This window comes from Chlorocebus sabaeus, chromosome 20, assembly GCF_047675955.1.
Source record: "Chlorocebus sabaeus isolate Y175 chromosome 20, mChlSab1.0.hap1, whole genome shotgun sequence".
Taxonomy (NCBI): Eukaryota; Metazoa; Chordata; class Mammalia; order Primates; family Cercopithecidae; genus Chlorocebus; species Chlorocebus sabaeus.
Window position 1 is genome coordinate 45,463,320 of NC_132923.1, and position 25,702 is coordinate 45,489,021.

The window sequence follows — 25,702 nt, forward strand, 5'->3', positions numbered from 1 at the left end:
GCCTACATCTTTCATAGAAATGTAAAATAATACAGTTACTTTGCAAAACTCTGTGTCCATTTTCTACCCATTCACCAAGCAACTCCATCCCTAGCTATACATATCCAGGAAAGTAATTATGTATCTTCACAGAAATAATTGTATGAGAATATTCATAGTTACTTATGCACAGTAGCCAACAAGTAAACCTGCTTCCCATCAGAAAAATGGATATCAAATTGTGTGATAATCATACAATCAATAGGCTATTACTTGGCCAAAACAAAATGAAACAAGGGAAAAACACAATCAGACAAATTAGTGGCATATATAACCACCTGAGTAAGAGAAGTCAAAACAAGAGAACATACTAAATGATTACTTTTTTTTATTTTTTTGAGACGTAGTCTCACTCTGTCCCTCAGACTGGAGTGCAGTGGCACAATCTCAGCTCTGCCTCCCAGGTTCAAGAAATTTTCCCTGCCTCAGCCTCCCAAGTAGCTGGGATTACAGGTACCTGCCATCACGTGTGGCTAATTTTTGTATTTTCAGTAGAGACAGGGTTTTGCCATGTTGGTCAGGCTGGTCTTGAACTCCTGACCTCAGGTGGTCTGCCCACCTCAGCCTCTCAAAGTCTTGGGATTACAGGTGTGAGCCACCAGTCCTGACCAAAATGATTCCATTTTTATGAAGCACATGAATAAGCAAAATTAATCTACGGTGGCTGCTATAGTTTAAATATTGGTCCCCTCCAAATCACATGTTTAAATGTGGTCCCCAGTGTTGGAGGAGGGGGTTAATGGGAGGTGTTTGGGTCATTGGAGTGGATCCCTCATGAATAGATTAAACCCCACCCTGGGAGAAGGTAGTGAGTGAATTCTCACTCTCAGTTCCTATAGGATCTAGTTATTAAAAAGTGCCTCTCACCTTTACTCTCTTTTGCTTCCTCTCTCACCGTATAATCTCTGCACACACTGGTTCCTTTTCACCTCTGCTGCAAGTGGAAGCAGTCTCAGGCCCTCATTAGGAGCAGATGCTGGTGTCATGCTTCTTGTGCAGCCTGCAGGACTATGAGCAAAATGCATCTTTTTTCTTTATAAATTACCCAGCCTCTGGTATTCCTTTCCAGCAACACAAAAGGACTAAGGCAGTGACAACATTCAGAATATATTCTTCATATGGGGGATGAGTATTGACTGGCAGGGACCACATCAGAACTTTGTGGCGTGGGGGAAAATGTTCTCTGTCTTTAACTGGGTGTTATTATACAATGTATAGTTATATTAAAATTTATTAAACTGTACCTTTAGGTTTTTTGCAGTATACTCTCTGCAAATTATACCTCAGTGAAGAACTGTTAGCATACAACAAAGGGAGAGATAACAAACACTCAAAAATGTGAAAATTGGCCGGGCGTGGTGGCTCACACCTGTAATCCCAGCACTTTGGGAGGCTGAGGTGGGCGGATCACCTGAGGTCGGGAGTTCGAGATCAGCCTGACCAACATGGAGAAACCGTCTCTACTAAAAATACAAAAGATTAGCCGGGCATGGTGGTGCTTGCCTGTAATTCCAGCTACTCGGGAGGCTGAGGCAGGAGACTCCCTTGAACTTGGGAGGCAGAGGTTGCGGTGAGCCAAGATTGTGCCATTGCACTTCAGCATGAGCAACAGGAGCAAAACTCTGTCTCAAAAAAAAAAAAAAGTGAAAATTGACAGAAAATAGGTAGCAAATATTTAGCATATAAATAAGAGGGATCCATTGAGAAGAAACCAAAAGCAATGGAACAGAACAAAGACAAAAAAGTATAATTAAAAAAAAAGTATAATAAAAAGTTTTAAATTTCAAAGTTTGAAATGATATTAAAGTGGCACACTGTTTCCTTGGGAAAATCAAGTGAGAACCACAAACTCTGAGACTAATTCCAGCAAAAGTATGTAAATCAGTTTGATCTAATGGTACAAGGTTAGCTTTGAAGGTCAAAAGGAACTGGTTTCTAATTCTTTTTCCTCTCGTCACTAGTTTTGTGACCTATGGAAATTTTGCAATTTTTCTGAGTTTGTTTTCTCATCAGGAGCAGGATAATACCTAAGTAACAGGATTGTTCATGGATTTAAATATGATTGCATGGCAGTGGACGTGAACCATAATTTTTAAGAATATATTTACACTGAGCTCTCCTTTAACGTGGATAATGTTAAAATTGTAGACAAACAACAATTGACAAAGAATAGACAAAATGTTCTAACATAAATATTTTTCCTTTGTTTCTAGAAAGAAGTCACACATACGGTAAAAATAATTAGAGAGGACCTAGTTCATATTGAACAATCTTCCCCAAACCTTGAAACAGGTCTACTTTCTAACACCAGAGATGTCTTGACTGAGTCCAACCCCTGCAGTCCCCTCTGTCTGGAATAGACGGAGGAAGTTTGCTCCAGCCTTAGAACAGCATGGGCTGGCAAGCGTTCTCAGAGAGGCTCTCAACTTCAACTCTGAAGGCCCTGAGGAATATGTGCAATTGGGTCGGGTTAAGGCCAAGCTGAACCACATGACCAGGGCTCTCACCAGCGCCAAAGTCAGTGGAAGGATATCGGTCCCCAGAGCTCTGTTACAGGCCATGGGGTGCTCCATGGAGGGGTGGTGAGCATATGAATAACAATCAGGACAAACATCGGTAATGGACAGGAGGCATAAATAAACAATGTCCACCCTCCACTAAAACCCAGGAAAGTTCTCATTCAAAAAACAATGTCTTGAAGAAAACGTAGGTACAAATCTTTGTGACTTTGGATTAGACATTTTTTAAGTAGGCACAAACAACCCAAAAATAGATAGATAAATGGACTTCATTAAAATAAAAATCTTATATGCTTCAAAGGACACTGTCAAGGAAGTGAAAAGATAATCCATATAATGGGAGAACTATTTCCAAATTATATATTTGACAGGAGTCTACTACCTAGAGTATATAAGGAATTCATATAACCTGTTGGGAAATGTTTCTGCCTTGATGATGTTGTACAGACAAGAGATAAACAGTGAGGAATATGCTTAGATGTATTGGGAAAGAGATGGGTCGGTGGCATTGTCACAAGGGTACATGAATACTGAGAGTGAATGCTGAAGGAATGATCCCCATTGGTGGTTACCCTCAGGAGAGACCAGGGTGCCTGTGTTTCAGCAAAGCCTGGGCAACTGGAATGCAGGGATCCTAAGATTCCATGACACCCCCACCTTCTAATTCTGTTATTGCAACTGCAGACGGTTACCTGGCATGCTGGCCACAATCATCTTCACTCTTGTCAGAGACTGAGTGACTGGCAGTGCCTTCAGCTCTGAGCTCAGGCACCTCAAACCTTGGTTTTGTGGTTAAGGATCCTAAAGTGCTGTGGGGAGTGATCACGTTTTTCTCAACAGTAAGTTAAGAATTTCAGTTACTGACATCCCTCAGTCCTAATTAAACTTATTTGATTTCACCAGTTTTTAACCCATCCTGTGTTTGTGTTTCTTCTCCCCAGTCCCTAGCTCCACCTTTTCTGCAACAAATGTCAGCATGGTGGTATCTGCTGGCCTTTGGTCCAGTGAGAAGGCAGAGATGAACATTCTAGAAATCAGAGAGAATTTGTATCCCCAGATGGCAGAGAACAAACAGCAGTTCAGAAATATCAAAGAGAAATTTCTTATAACTCAAGTGGCCTACTTCCTGGCCAACCAGCAGAACACATACCGTAAGTTCAATAGGCTCACCATCACGAAAGTGATGAATGATGTCCTGTCTTCTCTCTGAGAAACTAAATGCACTCTCCATCAAAAATAATTTCATCCCTCCCGTACTTCTAGGAAAATAGAAATGGGTGTTTTAGCATTTTGTTAAAGTTGGAAGACAGAGGTACCAAAGTATTTAACAACTTTCCATACTTACAGTTAGGTGGGGATGGGACTAGAATTAAAATCCCAGTTGATTTCTGTCACAGGCACAGAACGACCTGTTTTCTCCAAGAGGCTAAATCATGTTTTCAAGACTACTGTCTGTACCATATAAGATCCTGCAGACAAATAACGTCTAGTCTGTTCTAAGTGTCTGGGACTAGTGAACTTTTATTCAGTTCAAGCTTCTGTTGAGGCCCTATAGGCAAAGCTCTGTTCTAGTGACCCTGAGGGAAACTTGGTGATAGTACCCAGTACCTGCTCTGAGGAGCTTCAAGAGGACTCTGCTCCTAATAGAACCTGTGGTATCTATAAGTGACAGAATCAAGAGGAGGGAGTAGGGGCTGTGCACAGTTGCTCACTCTTGTAATCCCATCACTTTGGAAGGCCAAAGTGGGCAGATCACGAGGTCAGGAGTTTGAGATTAGCCTGGGCAACATGGAGAAACCCCATCTCTACTAAAAATACAAAAATTAGCTGGGCATGGTGGCAGGTGCCTGTAATCCCCACTAGGGAGACTGAGGCAGGAGAATCCTTTGAACCCAGGAGGCAGAGGTTGCAGTGAGCCAAGATTGTGCCATTACATTCTAGCCTGGGTGACAGGGCAAGACTGGTCAAAAATAAACAAACAAACAAAAATAAAAAAATAAACAACAGAGAGTACCCTGGTAAGAGGGAAGTCCTAGGGCACAGGCTCTTGTTCCTAAAGAGGAAGAAAGATCTCACCCAAGAATGTGTGGAAGTAGCAGTGCAGTGTGCAGAGCAGGGACCCTGGGCCTGTCTCCTGGGCTCCATCCAAGTTGCTTGTCTTGTCTGTCGCTCAGTTTCCTCACCTGTTCATACAATACTACAATAATACCTACCTCTGTAAATTGCTGCAGTGAATTACATGAGCTATTTCTTGTCAATCTTGTAGAATATTTATTGGCACAGAGTAAACACTATCTATTAGTTCTTTATTCTACTGTTTCTAAATTAACACAAACTTTATTAGTATTTGGGCATATTTCCCTCATGGCCTTATGTCTCATACTTTATGCTTCAGATATGATTATGATTTAAAAATCAAATATTTTAAAAATCTTTGACGTATTTTTCTTTGAAATTCCCGGTAAAAGGGAAACCATCTGTCCCATAGTCCTAGGGGCCTTTCCGACCATACAAGAAATCACTACTTCATGCCCCAGTGCAGTGTTTTAGAGGAGAGGCTGCAAGGCTTGGACAAGTGGCTCCACATTCAGAGTCAGACCTCAGGGGCTGTGAATTCTGACTCCACTTCATTGTGGTTGAATCATCTGGTCAACTTCCTTGATGTGCTCTTGAGTTTCTCTTTCTTCGTCTCTAAATTTTGGAGAAACAGATGCTAGAAAGTCAGGAGACTGAAGAGTAAAGATGTGGAAATCCCTTCCTAGAGCCTGGTACTGGGGACAGTTTTGTCCTTGGGATGGACCTGACTCCTGCCCTGTAGGCAGTGACCACAGCAGCATGTCCAGCCTTCCACTGAGGCAGGCATGTCTGTCTTTTCTCAGAGTATGAAGAGTGCAAAGACCTCATAAAATCTATGCTGAGGGGTGAGCTTCAGTTCAAGGAGGAGAAGGTTGCAGAGCAGCTCAGGCAGGCTAAGGAGCTCAGGTGAGGGGACCCCGTGGGGGTAGGCAGGTGGGCAGGTGTGTAAATCTCTGAAGTACAGCAGCTCGGCGGGGAAAAGTAAGAGCTAAGCTGGACCAGGGGAAGGGCAGGAATTGCCATGGCAGGCTCACGACACACAAATATTTATCCAACAGAGAACAAGGATAATAGTAAGTTATGGGTTGCAGTTGTTTCTCAGAGCCTTGTTTTCTTTTTCTCAAACAAGTAATTGTTGAGGTGAAATTTGCATAACACAAAATTAACCAAAGGAGTGGGAACCACCCAGCAGCATTCAGTATACTCAAAATGGTGTGCCTTCACCACCCCACTTACCCTTAGTGAGAATCAGCTCCTGACTGACTGCGGCTTCTCATTCTTTCACCCAATCAATGTTGCCTTCTTGACCCTGTCATTATTTTCTTGTTTCATCTTTTCAATTCGCCCCATCTGCACCTGGCCTCATTTCTGTACATGGCTTTGTATCTGGTCGCCGCAAGATGCACTGTGTGTATTTTCACATGGAATTGTCCATGGCCAGAGTGAGGAACTGAAAGGATGTCTTTTTGAAGCGGAATTAGGAAGACACCTACTTTTGTTTACAGAAGAGAAAGACTAATGGAACATCATCGAGGATCTTACAGGAGGCCTCTCTGATATAGAGGAAGGCTGTAAACCATTTTGTATTCTTTCTCTTGGCCACAGACATTCCTTTAAACATGTGCTGACCTTCTGCTTGGAGGTCTCCTTGAGGACATTGTCTCAGAAATCTCTGTTGCAATATTAGAACTGACCACTCATCCCTTTCCACTGTTAAATTTTCTCTACTGTCTCACCTTAGGCAATATAAAGTCCTGGTTCACTCTCAGGAATGAGAGCTGACCCAGTTAAGGGAGAAGTTATGGGAAGGGAGATATGCCTCCTGCTCATCAAATCGGCATCTCCAGGCCCTCCTCGCTCCGGATGAGCCAGACAAGTCCCAGGGCAGGACCTCCAAGAATAGCTGGCGGAGGGGTGTAGGCTGGCACAGCACCTTGTCCAAAAGCTCAGCCCAGGTATGGTGGCCATAGGCCCTGATGACTCAAAACCCCAGGCTTGTGAGAGACTCCAGACCTGCATACTTTCACAATGACAGTTGTATCGGTGGTGTTTTTTCCACTAAACATATGTGGCTATGACATGACCAGGACTTCCTGGGTAAGAACAGAGATGGGAAACCCATGGGGTTGGAGGTCACAGTATTGCAAATGTCCCTCCTTCCTGGATGGAAGGTGGTCTTTGGAGCAAGAGGCAGCATCTATCTGGTTTTAAAGGACAAGAAGGAGGCCATGACAGGAGAGCGCTTGTTAGAGTGAAAAGAGCTCTGGACTAAGAACGAAGGTTCCCAGGCTGTCTCTTCAGCAATGTTCTTAGTAACTGTCAGTGAGTGATTTGTCCTTCCTGAGTTTCTCTGTCTCCATCTGCAAAGGCAGGCAAATTGTCTCTCGCAAGGGTCTGAAGCATCCAAATGTGGGAACACTTAACAACTGCTTTTCAAAATGAGATGAAGCCCCTCACTGTGTGGTGTTGGAGAAGGCAGTTGATGTGGGGGCATTTGGTGGTAGGAAGTGCTTCAGACTGGAGCACTCCCCATGGAGAGCATGTCCCTGAATAACACAGCAGAAGCCACATGGGGGGCCTGTGCAGTCTCCTGATGCATAGAGGACTGTGGGACAAGTTTGTCCTCTCCTAAGAGAAAGAATTAGGTTTGAAATGAGAACTATGACAGGACACCAAGCCTGTGCCTGGGAATCAGATCTGTGGCAGGATGGGGGAGACAGCTGCCAAAGTCCAGAGAGAGGCTGCACAAGCCTCCAGTGATATGGGGAACAAAAGGTCTTTTCAATATTTGGCCACATCTTGATGGTGGCCCTCCAGATCAGAAATGCATTGCCTGATGGATCTGTAAACCATGCCAGGGCGTTTTATTGAAGATAAAACATGAGAGATTTCAGTTGAACGATGACTCATACCTAGATGTTCATGTTTTTGTGCACATTGGGCTGACTGTGCTTGCAGAGTGTAAAGTGGGAAATATCTGAAGGAACACTTCTGTATTTACAGAAAATGATGAAGATGTTAAAGTTGAGGAGGCTGAGAAAGTACAGGAATCATGTGCCCCTGGGTAACACTGAATACTCAGGAGTAAGTAATGGGTTGTAACATATGAAAAAGGTCTAGGAGGCACACCCTCTCTGGCAGCTATGATAGGCCAAAGGCCTGTGTTGCGGGAAGTCAGGGACCCCGAACGGAGGGACTGGCTGAAGCCGTGGCAGAAGAACATAGATTGTGAAGATTTCATGGACATTTATTAGTTCCCCAAATTAATACTTTTATAATCTTACACCTGTCTTTACTGTAATCATTGAACATAAATTGTGAAGATTTCATGCACACTTATCACTTCCCCAGTCAACACCCTTGTGTTTTTCTATGCCTGTCTTTACTTTATCTCTTAATCCTGTCATCTTCTTTGTAGGCTGAGGAGGATGAATGTCACCTCAGGACTCAGTGATTGTATCAACTGCACAAATTTTTTGTGGAGCATGTGTGTTTGAACAATATGAAATCTGGGCATCTTAAAAAAAGAACAGAATAACAGCAATGTTCAGGGAACAAGAGAGGTAACTTTGAACTGGCCGCCGGTGAGCCGGATGGAACAGAGCTATATTTCTCCTCTTTCATAAGCAAGTAGGAGAAATATCGCTGAATTCTTTTTCTCAGTAAGGAACATCCCTGAGAAAGAGAATGTGCCCTGAAGGTAGGCTTATAGACGGGGCCCCTTTTTAAGGCCTCCCGTCTTTTATGGTCGAAGCCGAAGGGATGAAATAAGCCCCAGTCTCCTATAGCACTCCCAGGCTTATTAAGTGGAGGAAAATTCCCACCTAATAAATTGTGGTCAGACAGGTTATCTGCTCTCAAACCCTGTTTCCTGGTAAGACGTTTTCAATGACAATGTGTCATTAAAATTGCTAATACTGGCCGGGCGCGGTGGCTCAAGCCTGTAATCCCAGCACTTTGGGAGGCCGAGATGGGCGGATCATGAGGTCAGGAGATCGAGACCATCCTGCCTAACCTGGTGAAACTCCATCTCTACTAAAAAAAAAAAAAAATACAAAAAACTAGCCTGGTGAGGTGGTGGGTGCCTGTAGTCCCAGCTACTCAGGAGGCTGAGGCAGGAGAATGGCGTAAACCTGGGAGGCAGAGCTTGCAGTGAGCTGAGATCTGGCCACTGCACTCCAGCCTGGGGGACAGAGGGAGATTCCGTCTCAAAAAAAAAAAAAAAAAAAATTGCTAATGCTAACTTCATTAGCAATTTTAATTTCACCTCATCTGGTGGTCCTGTGATCTAGCCCTGCCTCCATTTGCTTTGTGATATTTTATTACCTTGTGAAGTATGTGATCTCTGTGACCTATACCCTATTCGTGCACTCCCTCCCCTTTTGAAAATCGGTAATAAAAACTTGCTGGTTTTACGGCTTGGGGAACATCACGGATCCTGCCGACATGTGATATCTCCCCCGGACACCCAGCTTTAAATTTCTCTCTCTTGTGCTCTTTCCCTTTATTTCTCAACCCAGCTGACACACTTACGAAATAGAAAAGAACCCACGTTAAACATCGGGAGCGGGTTCTCCCTATAGGCCTGCATTCCCTTAGCCACAGTATGTGAAATTCAACCCAGCTTAGACACAGGGTATAGCAGCTGTTGTGTTTCTCTGTGTGTGCCGAGTGTCATGTCTGTACTGTACAGGGATAGCTGAGTCATAATCCTCCTCAGCTCCTATCTGTCCAGTGCAATGAACACCAGTTGCTCTCTTCCTCTCTGGCTCCCATGGCAGCCATGATCTGTCGCAGAGAGAAGAGGTTTGCCTGTTCCCTCTCAAAGGGAACCTCCTGTTTGCTTTCTGGGACCACTCTCTTAATGCCTCTTGTCAAAACCAGCTAGGACTCCCTGGGGTTTAATCCCTCTGTGTTTAATCTTCTGCCATCTCTGTCCCACCTGGCTCATCAGGGAGGTGCAGAAGGCTGAAGAAAGGGAAATCCCTGAGGACTCACTGGAGGCATGTGCCGTCCCTTGTTCAAATAGCCACAGCCCTTGTGACTCCAACAAGCCACACAGAAACACCAAAATCACATTTGAGGAAGACAAAGTCGACTCAACTGTCGTTGACTCATCCTCTCGTGATGAATGGGAGGATGCTGTACAAATTATCCCAGGTAGCCTCTGTATTCCTTGTGTCTCATACCTCTGTCTAGGCTGAGGAAGATAAACTCTGAAGACAGGCTCTATACACACAAATTGGTTTGAATAAAGAACGCCGATCGGATTCTAAACACAGGTATCAGTGAGTTTTTTTGTCCTTCTCAACTCATGTCATGCCTTTGTCTGCCAGTCCCCAGTATCAAGTTACTGGACCCTACGCAAGTGTGATGATCTCATAGTCATCTGTGCAGGAGATGCACAGGAAGTATCTGTCAGGCCTCCTAGCTTTGATTCAGTATTTCTTGTCAACTGTGATTAAGTCATCTGTCCCTGAACAATGTCCACGGAGTTCTTATGCCTTTTTAAGGAAGCTGGCAGCCTTGCCTTTGTATTTGGAAATATTGTTCTCCAGGCTTCACTGCTCTCAGCTTTAATCTTGATCTCCTGTAAGTCAGCTTGCTTAGCTGCACAGTCACCTTGAAATCAGGACAGAAACTTTTCTTCTTTACTTTGCTGATATATTTCCATAAAGCAAGGCTAGACCCTGGTTCTCCACCCCATCAGTGCAATGGCTGATCCAATGTTGTTTCTTTGTAGCGTCGTAGATTTTTTTTTTTTTTTTTTTTTTTGCAATGGAGTCTTGCTCTGTCACCCAGGCTGGAGTGCAGTGGCACCATCTTGGCTTGGCGCAACCTCCGCCTCCCAGATTCAAGTGATTCTCCTGCCTCAGCCTTTTGAGTAGCTAGGACCACAGGTGCACACCACCACATCTGGCTAATTTTTGTATTTTTAGTAGAGAAGGGGTTTCCCCATATTGGCCAGGCTGGTCTTGAATTCGTGACCTCAAATGATTGACTTGTCTTGGCCTCCCAAATCACAGATTCTTTTTAAAGCAAGAGTTGTTCTAATTTATCTATCAGTCAAGTTTCATGTGTAGATGCCTCTAAACATTTAATGTCCATGTTACCTGGTAATATAAGTCAGCATTGCAGCAACACTCCTAGAAAATTGTTTGACCAGTTTTCGGAGATTTTTTGGGGGAAAAATTTTGTTTAACTTTGACTCAGGCAGAGAATATGGCATTATGGTCTACACAGAGAGGGAGATTTTGACCTGTGGGTCTGGAAAGCAGGGTCATCTACTTCTCACCAGACTTAATCTAGGGCACCCTAGAATATTCCTATCAGAATCCATATTCTTGCACTGAGAATAGTTATGTTCTTGTGCTATGACTATACAGTGATTTGGCCATATGTGAAGTGTGAATTGCCTAATGTGACCTCTTCTGTGAATTTATTTACAGAAAATGAAAGTGATTATGAGGAAGAGGAAGAAAAAGGCCCAGTGTCTCCCAGGTAATGCTGTGGAATTGTGGGCTGTTAACTCAGTAGTGACACCAGGAGATTGTATATTTAGGGAAAACGAGGAATTGATGAATAGAACTATTTCTTCCATTCACCCAGTTACAAATTGTCCTTATTAACAATGTGTGTTATTTGTGGCACTTGTATTGGTTTTAATTTCATAGTCCTCTCAAGATAGGAACTTGCAATCAGATGAGCCAGATGAACTAGCCAAACAGGGTTTTCTTGTTGATCTTTTCAGAAAACCAGCTCCTGGATTCATTGATTTTTTTTTGAAGGGTTTTTTTGTTCCTCTATCTCCTTTAGTTCTGCTTTGATCTTAGTCATTTCTTGTCTTCTGCTAGCTTTTGAATTTGTTTGCCTTGCTTCTCTAGTTCTTTTAATTGTGATGTTAGATTTTAGATCTTTCCTGTTTTCTCTTGTGGGCATTTAGTGCTATAAATTTCCCTCTACACACTGCTTTAAATGTGTCCCAGAGATTCTGATACATTGTGTCTTTGTTCCCATTGGTTTCTGAGAACATCTTTATTTCTGCCTTCATTTTGTTATTTACCCAGTAGTCATTCAGGAGCAGGTTGTTCATTTTCCATGTAGTTGTGCAGTTTTGAGTGACTTTCTTAATCCTGAGTTCTAATTTTATTTCACTGTGGTCTGAGAGACAGTTTGTTCTGATTTTTCTTCTTTTACATTTGTTGAGGAGTGCTTTACTTCCAACTATGTGGTCAATTTTAGAATAATTGTGATGTGGTTCTGAGAAGAATGTATATTCTGTTGATTTAGGGTGGAGAGGTCTGTAGATGTCTATTAGGTCTGCTTAATGCAGAGCTGAGTTCAAGTCCTGGATATCCTTGTTAAGCTTCTGTCCATTGATCTGTCTAATATTGACAGTGGGGTGTTAAATTCTCCCATTATTATTGTGTGGGGGTCTAAGTCTCTTTCTAAGTCTGTAAGGACTTGCTTTATGAATCTGAGTGCTCTTGTATTGGGTGCATATATATTTAGAATAGTTAACTCTTCTTGTTGAATTGATCCCTTTACCATTATGTAATGGCCTTCTTTGTCTCTTTTGATCTTTGATGGTTTAAAGTCTGTTTTATCAGAGACTAGGATTGCAACCCCTGCTTTTTTTTTTTTGCTTTCCATTTGCTTGGTAGATCTTCCTCCATCCCTTTATTTTGAGCCTATACGTGTCTCTGCCTGTGAGATGGATCTCCTGAATACAGCACACTGATGGATCTTGACTCTTTGTCCAATTTGCCAGGCTGTGTTTTTTAATTGGGACATTTAGCCCATTTATATTTCAGGTTAATACTGTTATGTGTGAATATGATCCTGTCATTATGATGTTAGTTGGTTATTTTGCTTGTTAGTTGATGCACTTTCTTCCTACCATCGATAGTCTTTACAATTTGACATGTTTTTGTAGTGGCTGGCACCGGTTGTTCCTTTCCATGTTTAGTGCTTCCTTCAGGAGCTGTTGTAAGGTGGGCCTGGATATGAAATTCTGGGTTGAAAATTCTTTTCTTTAAGAATGTTGACTATTGGCCCCCACTGTCTTCTGGCTTGTAGGGTTTCTGCCTAGAGATAGGCTGTTAGTCTGATGGGCTTCCCTTTGTGGGTAACCTGTCCTTTCTCTCTGGCTGCCCTTAGCATTTTTTCCTTAATTTCAACATTGGTGAATCTGACAATTATGTGTCTTGGGGTTGCTCTTCTTGAGGAGTATCTTTGTGGCATTCTCTGTGTTTCCTGAATTTGAATGTTGGCCTGCCTTACTAGGTTGGGGAAGTTCTCCTGGATAATATCCTGAAGAGTGTTTTCCAGCTTAGTTCCATTCTCCCCGTCACTTTCAGGTACACCAATCAAACGTAGATTTGGTCCTATCATGTAGTCCCATATTTCTTGGAGGCTTTGTTCATTTCTTTTTACCCTTTTTTCTCTAAACTTCTCTTTTCACTTGATTTCATTAATTTGATCTTCAATCACTGATACCTTTTCTTCCAAATCACCTACTGAAGCTTGTGCATGTGTCATGTAGTTCTTGTGCCATAGTTTTCAGCTCTATCAGGTCATTTCAGGTCTTCTCTACACTGTTTATTCTAGTTAGCCATTCATCTAACCTTTCTTCAAGGTTTTCAGTTTCCTTGCGATGGGTTTGCATATCCTCCTTTAACTCAGAGAAGTTTGTTATTACCAACTTTCTGAAGCCTACTTCTGTCAACTTGTCAAACTAATTCTCCATCTAGTTTTGTTCCCTTGCTGGTGAGGAGTTGTGTTCCTTTGGAGGAGAAGAGTCTTTCTGGTTTTTGGAATTTTCAGCCTTTCTGCTCTGGTTTCTCCCATCTTTGTGGTTTTATCTACTATTTTGGTCTTTGATGATGGTGACCTACAGATGTGGTTTTGGTGTGGATGTCCTTTTGTTGATGTTGATGCTATTCCTTTCTGTTTGTTAATTTTCCTTCTCACAGGTGGATCCCTCAGCTGCAGGTCTGTTGGAGTTTGCTGGAGGTCCACTCCAGACCCTGTTTGCCTGGGTATCACCAGCAGAAGCAACAGGTCCTAGGTGAGTCTGAGAAATTGTGGACAGTTAATTTGATGTTGACACCTGGAGACGCCAAGTCCAGGGAAAACAGTACATGCTGAAAATAATGATTTCATCTTGTCAGACAAGTCTGAATTACACCTACTAACATTGCTTTTGGTTCTCATTACAGTAAATGTTTAGGTTTCCATTTCTTCCTATCCTTATCATTTACTAACCTAGCGAAGCTTGACCATACCTCAAAAGCTGTATTCTCGTGGTGACTGCAGGGAAACTTAAGCACATTTTATGCAAAATTATTGAGGCCACTCTTTTCATGATCACTGTTCACTGTGTGTCCTGAGGGCACAAATGCAGAGTGTCCTTTGACTCCCTTATCAGTGTGTCACCTGGCCAATTCACTGAGCTCACTGTCTCTCTGTGTGTGTGTGCGTGTGTGTGTGTTTCTTTCTCTCTCTGTTTCTCTTTCATGCTTTTCTACCTGGTCCTGGCCTATCCCAATATAAAGGCAATAATTTGTTACCTCATTAATGGATCTGTCCTTTTTCTTCTCAAACACTTCCTTATGTTACCCATGAAATCTAGCTGGGGCTGTGTGGTTTCTGATTCCACCTGGCTTATTCTTTACTTTTTCCTACTTTTCCAGGCTCAGCAGGGAGCTGCTGGATGAGAAAGAGCTGAAGTCTTACAGGACTTACTGGATAGATGTTATTCGACTCCTCCTGGTTATCTTGAACTGCCTGACTTATGCCAGCCCTACAGAAGTGCCTTTTACTCATTGGAGGAAGAGCACCTTGGCTTGGCTCTTGACGTGGACAGTGAGTAACTTACTATGAAGGAGATAAGGCTCCACCCCTTCCAGATAGGGGTGATATTCCTCTTCCAAGTGGCCCTTACTGACCTGAGAGATGTCATTGCCGCAGGCAGGACCTATGGGCGCATATAGGTTGTAATGAAACTGTAGTTTCAGTTGGAAGCCCAGACATGAAATGGGTCAGTGAGCATGGCTCTATTCCTAGTCTCCAGCCATGCCTGTGGCAACCTGATCCCACTGTCAGCACATTGCACCCAGGCAGATTTAAGAAATTCACAGAACTATGATTTGGACTCAAGGGTTTGTAGATTTCCTCCTTCATTCTAATTTCAGTTTCTTGGAACCATGAACAAGCTGGTTATTTGATGAGACAGGGCTGGATACTGCAGCTTTCCTCCTAGAAATCATCTGGGGCATTTTCTTTGAATTGATGGGAACAATAAGGCATAACTGTTTGCACAAACTTGGGATAAATGATTTTGGGATAACAATCTACCAGAATACGGATATTTCACCCTTGGTTCTGAAATGCAAACCAAAGAATCTCTATCATGACCAACTTTCAGACCTCCTGATGTATATCTTTCACATTGTCCTGTTCTCATGCTGAGGAGCCTGAGGTCCCCATGTGGGGATTAGACAGTGGACTGTTATGGGTTAGGTAAATTGGCTTATTTTGTCTGTCTCTGTCTGACTTGTTGCAGGAATTAAAAAGGACCAAGAAGAGGGAGAAGACCAAGGCCCACCATGCCCCAGGTAACTTTGAGCAATTGTGAACAGCTAATTCTGTGTTGACACTTGGAGATTCCTGGTTCAGGGAAAACAGAGCGGGCCGACAATATCGATTACATCTTTTCAACCAAGCCTGAATTATTCCTACTAACATTGATGTTGGTTTTCATTGCAGTAGATATTTAGGTTTCCATTTCTTTCTCCCCTTATCATTTACAAACCTACTGTAGGCCGACCATACTTCAAAAGCTGTATTCTCATGGTGACTGCATGGAATCTTGAGCACATTTTATGGAAAATTATTGAGCACAGTCTTTTCATGATCACTGTATACTGTGTGTCCTGAGGGCACTAACTCAGAGTGTCCTGTTACTCCCTCATCAGTGTATCACCTGGACAATTCACTGAGCGAGCTCTCTCTCTCTCTCTGTCTCTCTGTCTTTCTCTTTCATTCTTTTCCATTTGGCCCTTTACTGTCCCAATATGAAGGCAATAATTTGTTACCTCATTAATGGATCTATCCTTTTTCTTTTTTAACCACTTCCTTATCCTACCCATGAAATCTAGTTGGGGCTCTGTTGTGTCTGATTTTCCCTGGCTTATTCTTTACTTTTTCTACTTTTCCAGGCTCAGCAGGGAACTGCTGGAGTTAGTAGAGCCTGAAGTCTTGCAGGACTCACTGAATAGTTATTATTTGACTCCTTCCAGTTATCTTGAACTGCCAGATTCATGCCAGTCCTACAGAAATTCCTTTTACTCATTGGAGGAATAACACAGTGGCTTTTCTCTTGATGTGGACGGTGAATACCTTTCTATGAAGGTGATAAGGATCCACTGAGTCTTCCTTATAGAGCCCATATTCCTGCTCCAAGTGGCCATTACTGAGCTGAGAGATGTCATTGCTACGGTGAGGACCTATAGGTACATGTAGGTTCAATGAAACTCTAGTTCTACTTGGAAGCCCAGACATGGGAGGGGTCAGTGAGCATGGCTATCTTCCTAGTCTCAGGCCATGCCCATGGCACTCTGATTCTACTCTCAAGACATTGGACTTGGGCAGATGCACAAATTCAGAGAACTATGATTTTGACTCAAGGGTTTGTAGATTTCCTTTTTCACTCTAATTTCAGTGTCAAAAATCCTCACAACCATGAACAATCTGAGTATTTGATGAGAAAGAGCTGAAGATTGCAATTTTTCTCCTAGAAACCATTGAGGGCATTTGCTTTAAATTGATTGGAAAAATATGGCATAACCGTTTGCACAAACTTGGAACAAATGATATTGGGATAACGATCTACCAGAATAGGGACATTTTACCTTAGTTTCTGGAACAAAAACCAAGGAATCTCTATCATGACCAGCCTTCAGGCCTCCTGAAATATATCTCTCACAGTGTCCTATTCTTATGCTGAGGAGCCTGAGGTCCCTGTGTGAGGATTAGACAGTGGATTGTTATGTGTGTAGGGGAATCAGCTGAATGCATCTGTCCATGTCTGAATTTATTGCAGAAATTGACAAGTACCAAGAAGGGGAAGAAGATCAAAACACACCAAATTCAAAACCCATCAAATTCACACATAACAATATTAGCCTTAAATGTAAATGGGTAAATGCCCCGATTAAAAGACACAGACTGGCAGATTGGATAAAGAGTGAAGACCCATCAGTGTGCTGTATTCAGGAGACTCATCTCATGTGCGAAGACACACATAGGCTCAAAATAAAGGGATGGAGGAAGATCTACCAAGCAAATGGAAAGCAAAAAAAAAAAAAAAAAAAAAAAAAGCAGGGGTTGCAATCCTGGTCTCTGATGAAATAGACTTTAAGCCAACAAAGATCAAAAGAGACAAAGAAGGCCATTACATAATGGTAAAGGGATCAATTCAACAAGAAGAGCTAACTATCCTAAATATATATGCACCCAATACAGGAGCACCCAGATTCATAAGGCAAATTCTTAGAGACCTACAAAGAGACTTAGACCCCCACACAATAATAATGGGAGACTTTAACATCCCAATGTCAACATTAGACAGATCAACAAGACAGAAGCTTAACAAAGATATCCAGGACTTGAACTCAGCTCTGGACCAAGCAGACCTAATAGACATCTACAGAATTCTCCACCCCAAATCAACAGAATATACATTCCTCTCAGCACCACATCACACTTCTTCTAAAATTGATGACATAATTGGAAGTAAAACACTCTTCAGCAAATGTAAAAGAATAGAAATCACAACAAACTGTGTCTCAGACCACAGTGCAATCAAACTAGAACTCAGGATTAAGAAACTCACTCAAAACCACACAACTACATGGAAACTGAACAACCTGCTCTGGAATGACTACTGGGTGAATAGCAAAATGAAGGCAGAAATAAAGATGTTCTTCGGAACCAGTGAGAACAAAGACACAATGTACCAGAATCTCTGGGACACATTTTAAGCAGTATGTAGAGGGAAATTTATAGCACTAAATGCCCACAAGAGAAAGCAGGAAAGATCTAAAATCGACACCCTAACATCACAATTAAAAGAACTAGAGAAGCATGAGCAAACAAATTCAAAAGCTAGCAGAAGACAAGAAATAACTAAGATCAGAGCAGAACTGAAGGAGATAGAGACATAAAAACCCCTTCAAAAGATCAATGAATCCAGGAACTGGTTTTCTGAAAAGATCAACAAAAGAGATAGACTGGTAGCAAGACTCATAAAGAAGAAAAGAGAGAAGAATCAAATAGGTGCAATAAAAAATGAAAAAGGGGATATCATCTCCGATTCCACAGAAATACAAACTACCATCAGAGAATACTATAAACATCTCTATGCAAATAAACTAGAAAATCTAGAAGAAATGGATAAATTCCTGGATACATATACTGTCCCAAGACTAAACAGGAAGAACTCAAATCCCAGAGTAGACCAATAAAAGGTTCTGAAATTGAGGTGCTAATTAATAGCCCACCAAGAAAAAAAATTCCAGGACCAGACAGATTCACAGCCGAATTCTACCAGAAGTACAAAGAGGAGCTGGTACCATTCCTTCTGAAACTATTCCAATCCATAGAAAAAGAGGGAATCCTCCCTAACTCATTTTATGAGGCCAGCATCATCCTGATACCAAAGCCTGGCAGAGATACAACAAAAAAAAAGAATTTTAGGTCAATATCCCTAACGAACATTGATGTGAAAATCCTCAGTAAAATACTGGCAAACCAAATCCGGTAGCACATCAAAAAGCTTATCCACCATGATCAAGGCAGCTTGATCCCTGGGATGCAAGGCTGGTTCAAAATACCCAAATCAATAAATGTAATCCATCACAGAAAAAGAACCAATGGCAAAAAACACGTGATTATCTCGAGAGATGCAGAAAAAGCCTTCGACAAAATTCAATACCTCTTCATGCTAAAAACACTCAGTAAACTAGGTATTGATGGGACATATCTCAAAATAATAAGAGTTATTTATGACAAACCCACATCCAATATTATACTGAATGGGCAAAAGCTGGAAGCATTCCCTTTGAAAACTGGCACATGACAAGGATGCCCTCTCTCAACACTCCAACTCAATGTAGTATTGGAAATTCTGGCCAGGGCAAACAGGCAAGCAAAAGAAATAAAGCGTATTCAAATAGGAAGAGAGGAAGTCAAATTGTCTCTGTTTGCAGATGACATGATTATATGTTTAGAAAACCCCATCATTTCAGCCCCCAAACTCCTTAAGGTGATAAGCAACTTCAGCAAAGTATCAGAAAACAAAATCAATGTGCAAAAATCACAAGCATTCCTATACACGAAAGAGAGCCAAATCATGAGTAAATTCCCATTCGCAATTGCTACAAAGAAAATAAAATACCTAGGAATACAACTTACAAGGAATGTGAAAGACCTCTTCAAGGAGAACTACAAACCACTGCTCAAGGAAATAAGAGAGAACACAAACAAATAGAAAAACATTCCATGCTCATGGATAGGAAGAATCAATATTGTGAAAATGGCCATACTGCCCAAAGTAATTTATAGATTCAATCCTTTTCTCATCAAGCTACCATTGACTTTCTTCACAGAATTACAAAAAACTACTTTAAATTTCGTATGGAACCAAAAAAGAGCGTGCATAGTCAAGACAATCCTGAGCAAAAAGAACAAATCTGGAGGCATCATGCTAACTCACTTCAAACTATACTACAAGGTTACAGTGACCAAAACAGCATGTTACTGGTACCAAAAGAGATATATGGACCAATAGAACAGAACAGAGTCCTCAGAATTAACACCACACATCTACAACCATCTGATCTTTGACAAACCTGACAAAAACAAGCAATGGGGAATAGATTCTCTATTTAATAAATGCTGCTGGGAAAACAGGCTAGCCATTTGCACAAAACTGAAACGGTACTCCTTCCTTACGCCTTATATAAAAATCAACTCAAGATGTATTAAAGACTTAAACGTACAACCTAAAACCATAAAAACCCTAGAAGAAAACCTAGATAATACCATTCAGAACATAAACATGGGCAAAGACTTTGTGACTAAAATACCAAAAGCAATGGCAACAAAAGCCAAAATTGACAAATGGAATCTAATTAAAGAGTTTCTGCACAACAAAAGAAACTATCATCAGAGTGAACAGGCAACCTGCAGAATGAGAGAAAATTTTTGTAATCTATGCATCTGACAAAAGTCTAATATCTAAAATCTACAAGGAGCTTAAACAAATTTGCTAGAAAAAAAACCCCACGAAAAAGTGGGTGAAAGATATGAACAGATGTTTCTCAAAAGAAGACATTTATGTGGACAACTAACGTATGAAAAAGAGCTCATCATCACTGATCATTAGAGAAATGCAAATTAAAACTACAATTAGATACCATCTCAAGCCAGTTAGAATGGCGATAGTTAAAAAGTCAGGAAACAACAGAGGCTGGAGACGATGTGGAGAAATAGAAACGCTTTTACACCATTGGTGGGAGTGTAAATTAGCTCAACCATTCTGGAAGACAGTGTGGCAATTCCTCAAGGATCTAGAACCAGAAATACCATTTAACCCAGCAATTCCATTACTGGTTATATACCCAAAGGATTTTAAATCATGCTACTATACAGACACATGTACACATATGTTTATTGAGGCACTATTCACAATAGCAAAGACTTGGAACCAACCCAAATGCCCATCAATGTTAGACTGGGTAAAGAAAATGTGGCACATATACACCATGGAATACTATGCAGCCATAAAAAAGAATGAATTCGTGTCCTCTGCAGGGACATGGGTGAAGCTGGAAACCATCATTCTCAGCAAACCAACACAGGAACAGAAAACCAAACACCATATATTCTCACTCACAAGTGGGAGTTGAACAATGAGAACACATGGACACAGGGAGTGGAACATCACACACCGGGGCCTGTCGGGGGGTGGGGAGCAAGGGGAGGGAGAGCATTAGGACAAATATCTAATGCATGTGGGGCTAAAAACCTAGATGACAGGTTGATGGGTACAGCAAACCACCATGGTACATATATACCTATGTAACAAACCTGCATGTTCTGCACATGTATCCCAGAACTTGAAGTATAATAAATAATTTTTTTTTAAAAAAAGGAACAAGACAGTGCTAGGAAGACAGTCTTTTCTTGTTAAAGATGTCAGTGTGTAAATAGTTCCCTCTGTCATGCAAGGAGCAAGATGGCTGAGATTATTATTTATAATTAATATGTATATATCCACTTACAGTTTATAAAGTTCTGGCATAATACATCATGTCATTTGATCCTCACGTCTCTGAGGTAAGGGGGACAGATATTATACCTGAAGCAATGAAAAGTTAAGTAATATTTTCAAGGTCACACAGATAGCAAACAATTGTGTGCAGATGCATTCTGGTTTCTTTATTGCAAATCTTGGGCTATTTCCTTTGCACTGTCTATGAAGTTGGGTCAGAGAGCTGTGACAATGTGTGGCCCATAAAGCTGGGTTCGTCAGCATGACCAGGAAGATAAAGATGAGATTAATGAGCTTCTTAATTAGGCAGCTGGGGTGGCCTTCCAGCTGTCCTTAAAGGGCAGGTGGCCAAAGAAAAAATTGCAGCCTTGAGAGCAAAAGCAGAACGCAGCATGGGCTGAAATGATGAGAGAATCTGGACCCAGAGCAGCGTTACCAAAGAATGGGTGCCAAACTCGCCAGTGCAGCAGTTACCTGCAGAGTTTGTTAGCAGTGTAGCTTCTCCAGCTGTAATTTAGGACTTCGGCTTAGAACTGAGTCTGCCGATTCAGCCAATCTGGGCTGGGGGTGGGGGACAAGAAGAACCCCCTTTCCCACCCTAGAAAATCTGATAGAAAACATCCATTAAATAAGCCAGAGGATAAAAGCAGCAGAAAACATCTACAGAGATTTTTGATATTAGGGTAGCAAAATGTTGGCAATATAATAACATATTTTTAAGAAACAGCAGAGGGGGTCTAGGCCTCTTTTAGAAAGTAATTTAATAATATTTGTTGACACCTGCCTTGTGCACAGTAATAGGCTAGATACTAGGAGTGCAGAAGTGAGTAAGAAATTCAGACAGACTTGGTCCCCATTCTCAGAGAGCTTACACTGCAGATGGAAGACTGATATTAAATAATTATGTAATTATTGTATAATGTTTTATTATGCAATAGTATGACTGTAACAATGGAGGATGTCAAAACAGGGACAGACAGCAGGGGAGCCTGACTCTGTCTGGGAGATCAGGCCAGGATCATCCCCTGAGGAAACAGCATATGATTTCAGATCTGAAGAATTAGCTGGACTGGTCAAGAAAAGGGGGTGAGGAGGACAAAATAGTTACCCCAGTAGAATATTAATTTGCTGCTTCAAAAAATATTTACTGAGAACCCACAATGTGCCAAGTATTCTTCAGTTCCGGAATACAGCATTAAATAAGAGGAATAAACATTGAGCTTTATATCCCAGTTTATGAAACAAGACAAAATTTTAAAAATTACTAAACAGGAAATCAGCTGATAATAACAATATTGGAAGATTTCAGTTATCCTCAAATCAATCTGTTGACTCAATGCAATGCCAATAAAAATCCCAGCGGGACTTTTTGTGGAATTTGACAAACCAATTCTCAAATTTATATGGAAACTCATATAAAAAGGAAGTCTTAAAGAATAAGGTTAGAAAACCTCTATTACCGAATACCAAGACTTATTTTAAAGTGGTAATTTAGACAATGTGGTATTGGCATAAGGATAGAAAAACAGACAATGAAATACTACAGAGCTCAAAAACAAACTCGCCTTTGGCATATGACAAAGGTGCCACTGTAGTTTTGTGAGGGAAAAGGTGGTCTTTTCAATAAATAGTGCCAGATTAATTGAATATTCATCTGGAAAATTAATACACAAAATCAATACTTGTGCAAATGAAAGCAGTAACACTTCTAGAAGATAACATATAGCTTTGTGACCTGGGATAGGCCAAGATTTCTTAAACCAGGAGCTAATCAAAAAGGAACATATTGATGAATTGAGCATCGCTAAAATTAAGAACTTCCATTGATCAAAGGACCATATTAAGAGGAGGTAAAAATTGGGACAGGCATTTCGTATATGCCCATCAAAAGTTACATAAATGGACAATAAAATGTGAAAAAGTGCCCAGGCTCCTTGGCAATAAGAGAAATATAAATTAGGTCGGGCGCGGTGGCTCACGCCTGTAATCCCAACACTTTGGGAGGCCGAGGTGGGTGGATCATCTGAAGTCAGAAGTTCGAGACCAGCTTGGCCAACCTGGTGAAACCCTATCTCTACTAAAAATACAAAAAATTAGCCAGGTGTGGTGGCATGTGCCTGCAATCCCAGCTACTTGGGAGGCTAAGGTGGGAGAATCACTTGAACCCAGGAAGCAGATGTTGCAGTGAGCTGAGATCACACCATAGCCCTCCAGGGTGGGTGACAGAGCGAGACTCTGGGAAAAAAAAAGGTGGGGAGGAAATAGAAATTAAAACCACAAGGGGATACTGCCTCACACTTTTCAGAATGGTTGACATTTAAAAAGTTAACACTACCAAGAATTAGGCAGGGTGTGATGACTCACATCTGTAATACCAGCACCTTCGGAGGCCGAGGTGGGTGGATCACCTGAGCAGAGGAGTTGAGACCATTCTGAGCAACATGGCGAAACCCTACCTCTACCAAAAATACAAAAATTAGCTGGGCGTAGTGGTGTGTGCCTGTAGTGCCAGTTACTCTGGAGGCTGAGGCAGGAGGAGAGGTTGAACCTGGGAGGTGGAGAGCCAAGATTGTGCCAGTGCACTCCAGCCTGGGTGACAGAATGAGACTGTCTCAAAAAACAAAAAAGAGGAATTAGCTAGGGTGTGGAGCAATTAGTGGAAGTGTAAACTGGTACAACCATTTTGAAAAATAGCTTGGCAGTACCTGCTAAAACTGAACATGTGCATGTTGCATGACCCAGAGATTCTGCTCACAGTATAAACCAAACAGAGATACATTCATAAGTGCACTAAGAAACATGTGTATGAATGCTCACAGCAACATTATTTGTAATAGCTCCCAAACAGGAACAACCAAAATATCCATCAACAAAAGAATGCTTAAACAAATTTGGTTTATTCTTAAATTGGAACAGTAGACAGCAATGAAAGTCAACAAATCTACTACATGAAACAGTCATAAGCATGAAGGTAATATTGAGCAAAGGAAAGCAGTAACATAAGAGTACATATTATATGATTCCATTTATATAAAGTTCAAGTACAGGCAATATTAATCTATGGAAGTTGTATTTGGAGGGAGATTATTTTATTTCTTGATTGTGGGATGGGATGGGAATACAAGAGTGTTCATTTTGTAAAAAATCATGAAGCTATATACTTAGAATTTTTGTACTTTTCTGTATGTAGGTGCATTATAACTCAAAGCCTTTGCTTAAGAATTGAGACCATCCAAATCTCTAAATCTCTCTACTTAGTGAGAAGGCATTGGTGCCTATAACCTGAATAACAACTTATTAAGAAAAATTAGTAGCAGAAATTATTAGAGTTAAACATTTCAGAAAAAGTGTTTAAAATTTATCTTTTGTGTGATTTAATTAAGTTCATATGATTACTTCTATTCTAACATCCCAGGGAGAAGATAGTCAGGTATAACTGAAGAAAAATTACATAGCGTATTAGGGTAGGTGAAGCTACAATGTGGTGACAATGTTCTCCCCTCCCCTTCACCACCCTGCTCCCAAATCTCAATGGCTTAAAACAACAAAAGTTTATTTCTTGCACTTAACAGTCTAATGAGATGTTTGACAGGTGGCTTTCCACTTGAAGGTTCAGGGACTCGGGCTCTTTCTGTCTCATGACTCTGCTTTCTTCTAGGATCTTGAGTTCCTCCTGGATCCTCTCTATCTGGAGAGCCAAGGAGCAAATAGAAAGTGGAAAAGACACACTATTTGTTAAGCACCTTGGCCCCGGGATGACACATCCCTTCTAATCACACAGTAAGAATTAGTCTCTTGATCCTGTAAAAGACAGTGGGACTGGGAAATGTGGTAAATCCTGTGCAGAGGAAGAACAAACACAGTTAGTGAGGCTCCAGATATCTCTGACATATCTGGAACCCAAGACAGACCATGAGGTCACTAGAGAAATGCTCAGCAAAGAGCTGCCAGGGAATGGGCATTCTAACAGAAAGAGTTACAAAATGGCATCTTAGTCAGGAATCCTGTTGCATTCAGAGATTTTAAAAAGAAGTTGGAAAAGGAACAGCCTTTCACCATTTGAGAGAAAGAGGTTTTGTGAGGCAGATATTAATTAGAATAAAAATTGAGATGGAACTTCTTTTGTATTAGAGGAAGAAATATATGAAGATTAATATTTGAAGCAGACTGCTGGGAAGTTAGTGAATTCATGAGATACTGTACAGGTCAGTGAGACTTTAAGGAGAGGGAAACAAAATAGAGAGACAAGGCAGGCAGGACTATAAAATATTTTGCATTCTTTTGCCCTCAAGAGTAAGGAAGTCAAGAATATAGTACATATTTCACCAAAAAGAGTTAAATTCTCAGAGGAAATCCTCAGGCTTTTAGCCACTTCCCAACATCCCTGACAATGGAAGCTGTCCTTAATGGTAATAATATTATCATACAGAAAAAACAGCAATTACACTCATGTGAACGCCACCTCCTGGAGTTGTTTAAAACAGTGTTCCTGACCACTTAGCTTCACTTTGCGAGAAGACTGGGGACAAGTGCGTGGGGTTTGTGTCCCAGAAAATAAGGTTAGGAGGTGAAGAATGTGAATTATTTTAAGACGGTTGATTTTGGTCTTCTCATGTAAGAGAGCTACTGGGAATTAAGCATATCTGTTATTTCTTCTGTCAACCTTGGTCAAAGTTGGTGTAGACAGTAACTTGTATCTACATTGTCTCTCTGCCTAATCAACTCACAT

The 25,702-nt window shown here is 41.3% G+C and overlaps 2 protein-coding genes across 2 annotated transcripts in view; both read left to right on the forward strand.

Annotated features, from left to right (window-relative positions):
• Positions 1-491: 491 nt before the first annotated feature.
• LOC103225900 (uncharacterized) overlaps positions 492-25,702 on the forward strand; it is a 77,838-nt gene continuing 52,627 nt past the window's right edge. Inside the window, 13 exon segments of the mRNA XM_073007859.1 lie at positions 492-3,709; positions 5,438-5,540; positions 6,376-6,518; positions 6,521-6,589; positions 7,638-7,698; positions 9,589-9,794; positions 11,084-11,135; positions 13,610-13,704; positions 14,260-14,358; positions 14,361-14,501; positions 15,202-15,253; positions 15,857-16,029; positions 16,741-16,990. Of these exon segments, the coding sequence (XP_072863960.1) occupies positions 3,535-3,709; positions 5,438-5,540; positions 6,376-6,518; positions 6,521-6,589; positions 7,638-7,698; positions 9,589-9,794; positions 11,084-11,135; positions 13,610-13,704; positions 14,260-14,358; positions 14,361-14,501; positions 15,202-15,253; positions 15,857-16,029; positions 16,741-16,990 (1,619 nt within the window). The 5' untranslated portion in view covers positions 492-3,534.
• The window catches only part of LOC119626262 (probable ATP-dependent DNA helicase HFM1), a 137,425-nt gene continuing 134,761 nt past the window's right edge, over positions 23,039-25,702 (forward strand). Inside the window, exon 1 of the mRNA XM_073008594.1 lies at positions 23,039-24,753. The gene's annotated coding sequence lies outside the window, so the exon portion shown is untranslated. The remainder of the gene's footprint in view (positions 24,754-25,702) is intronic.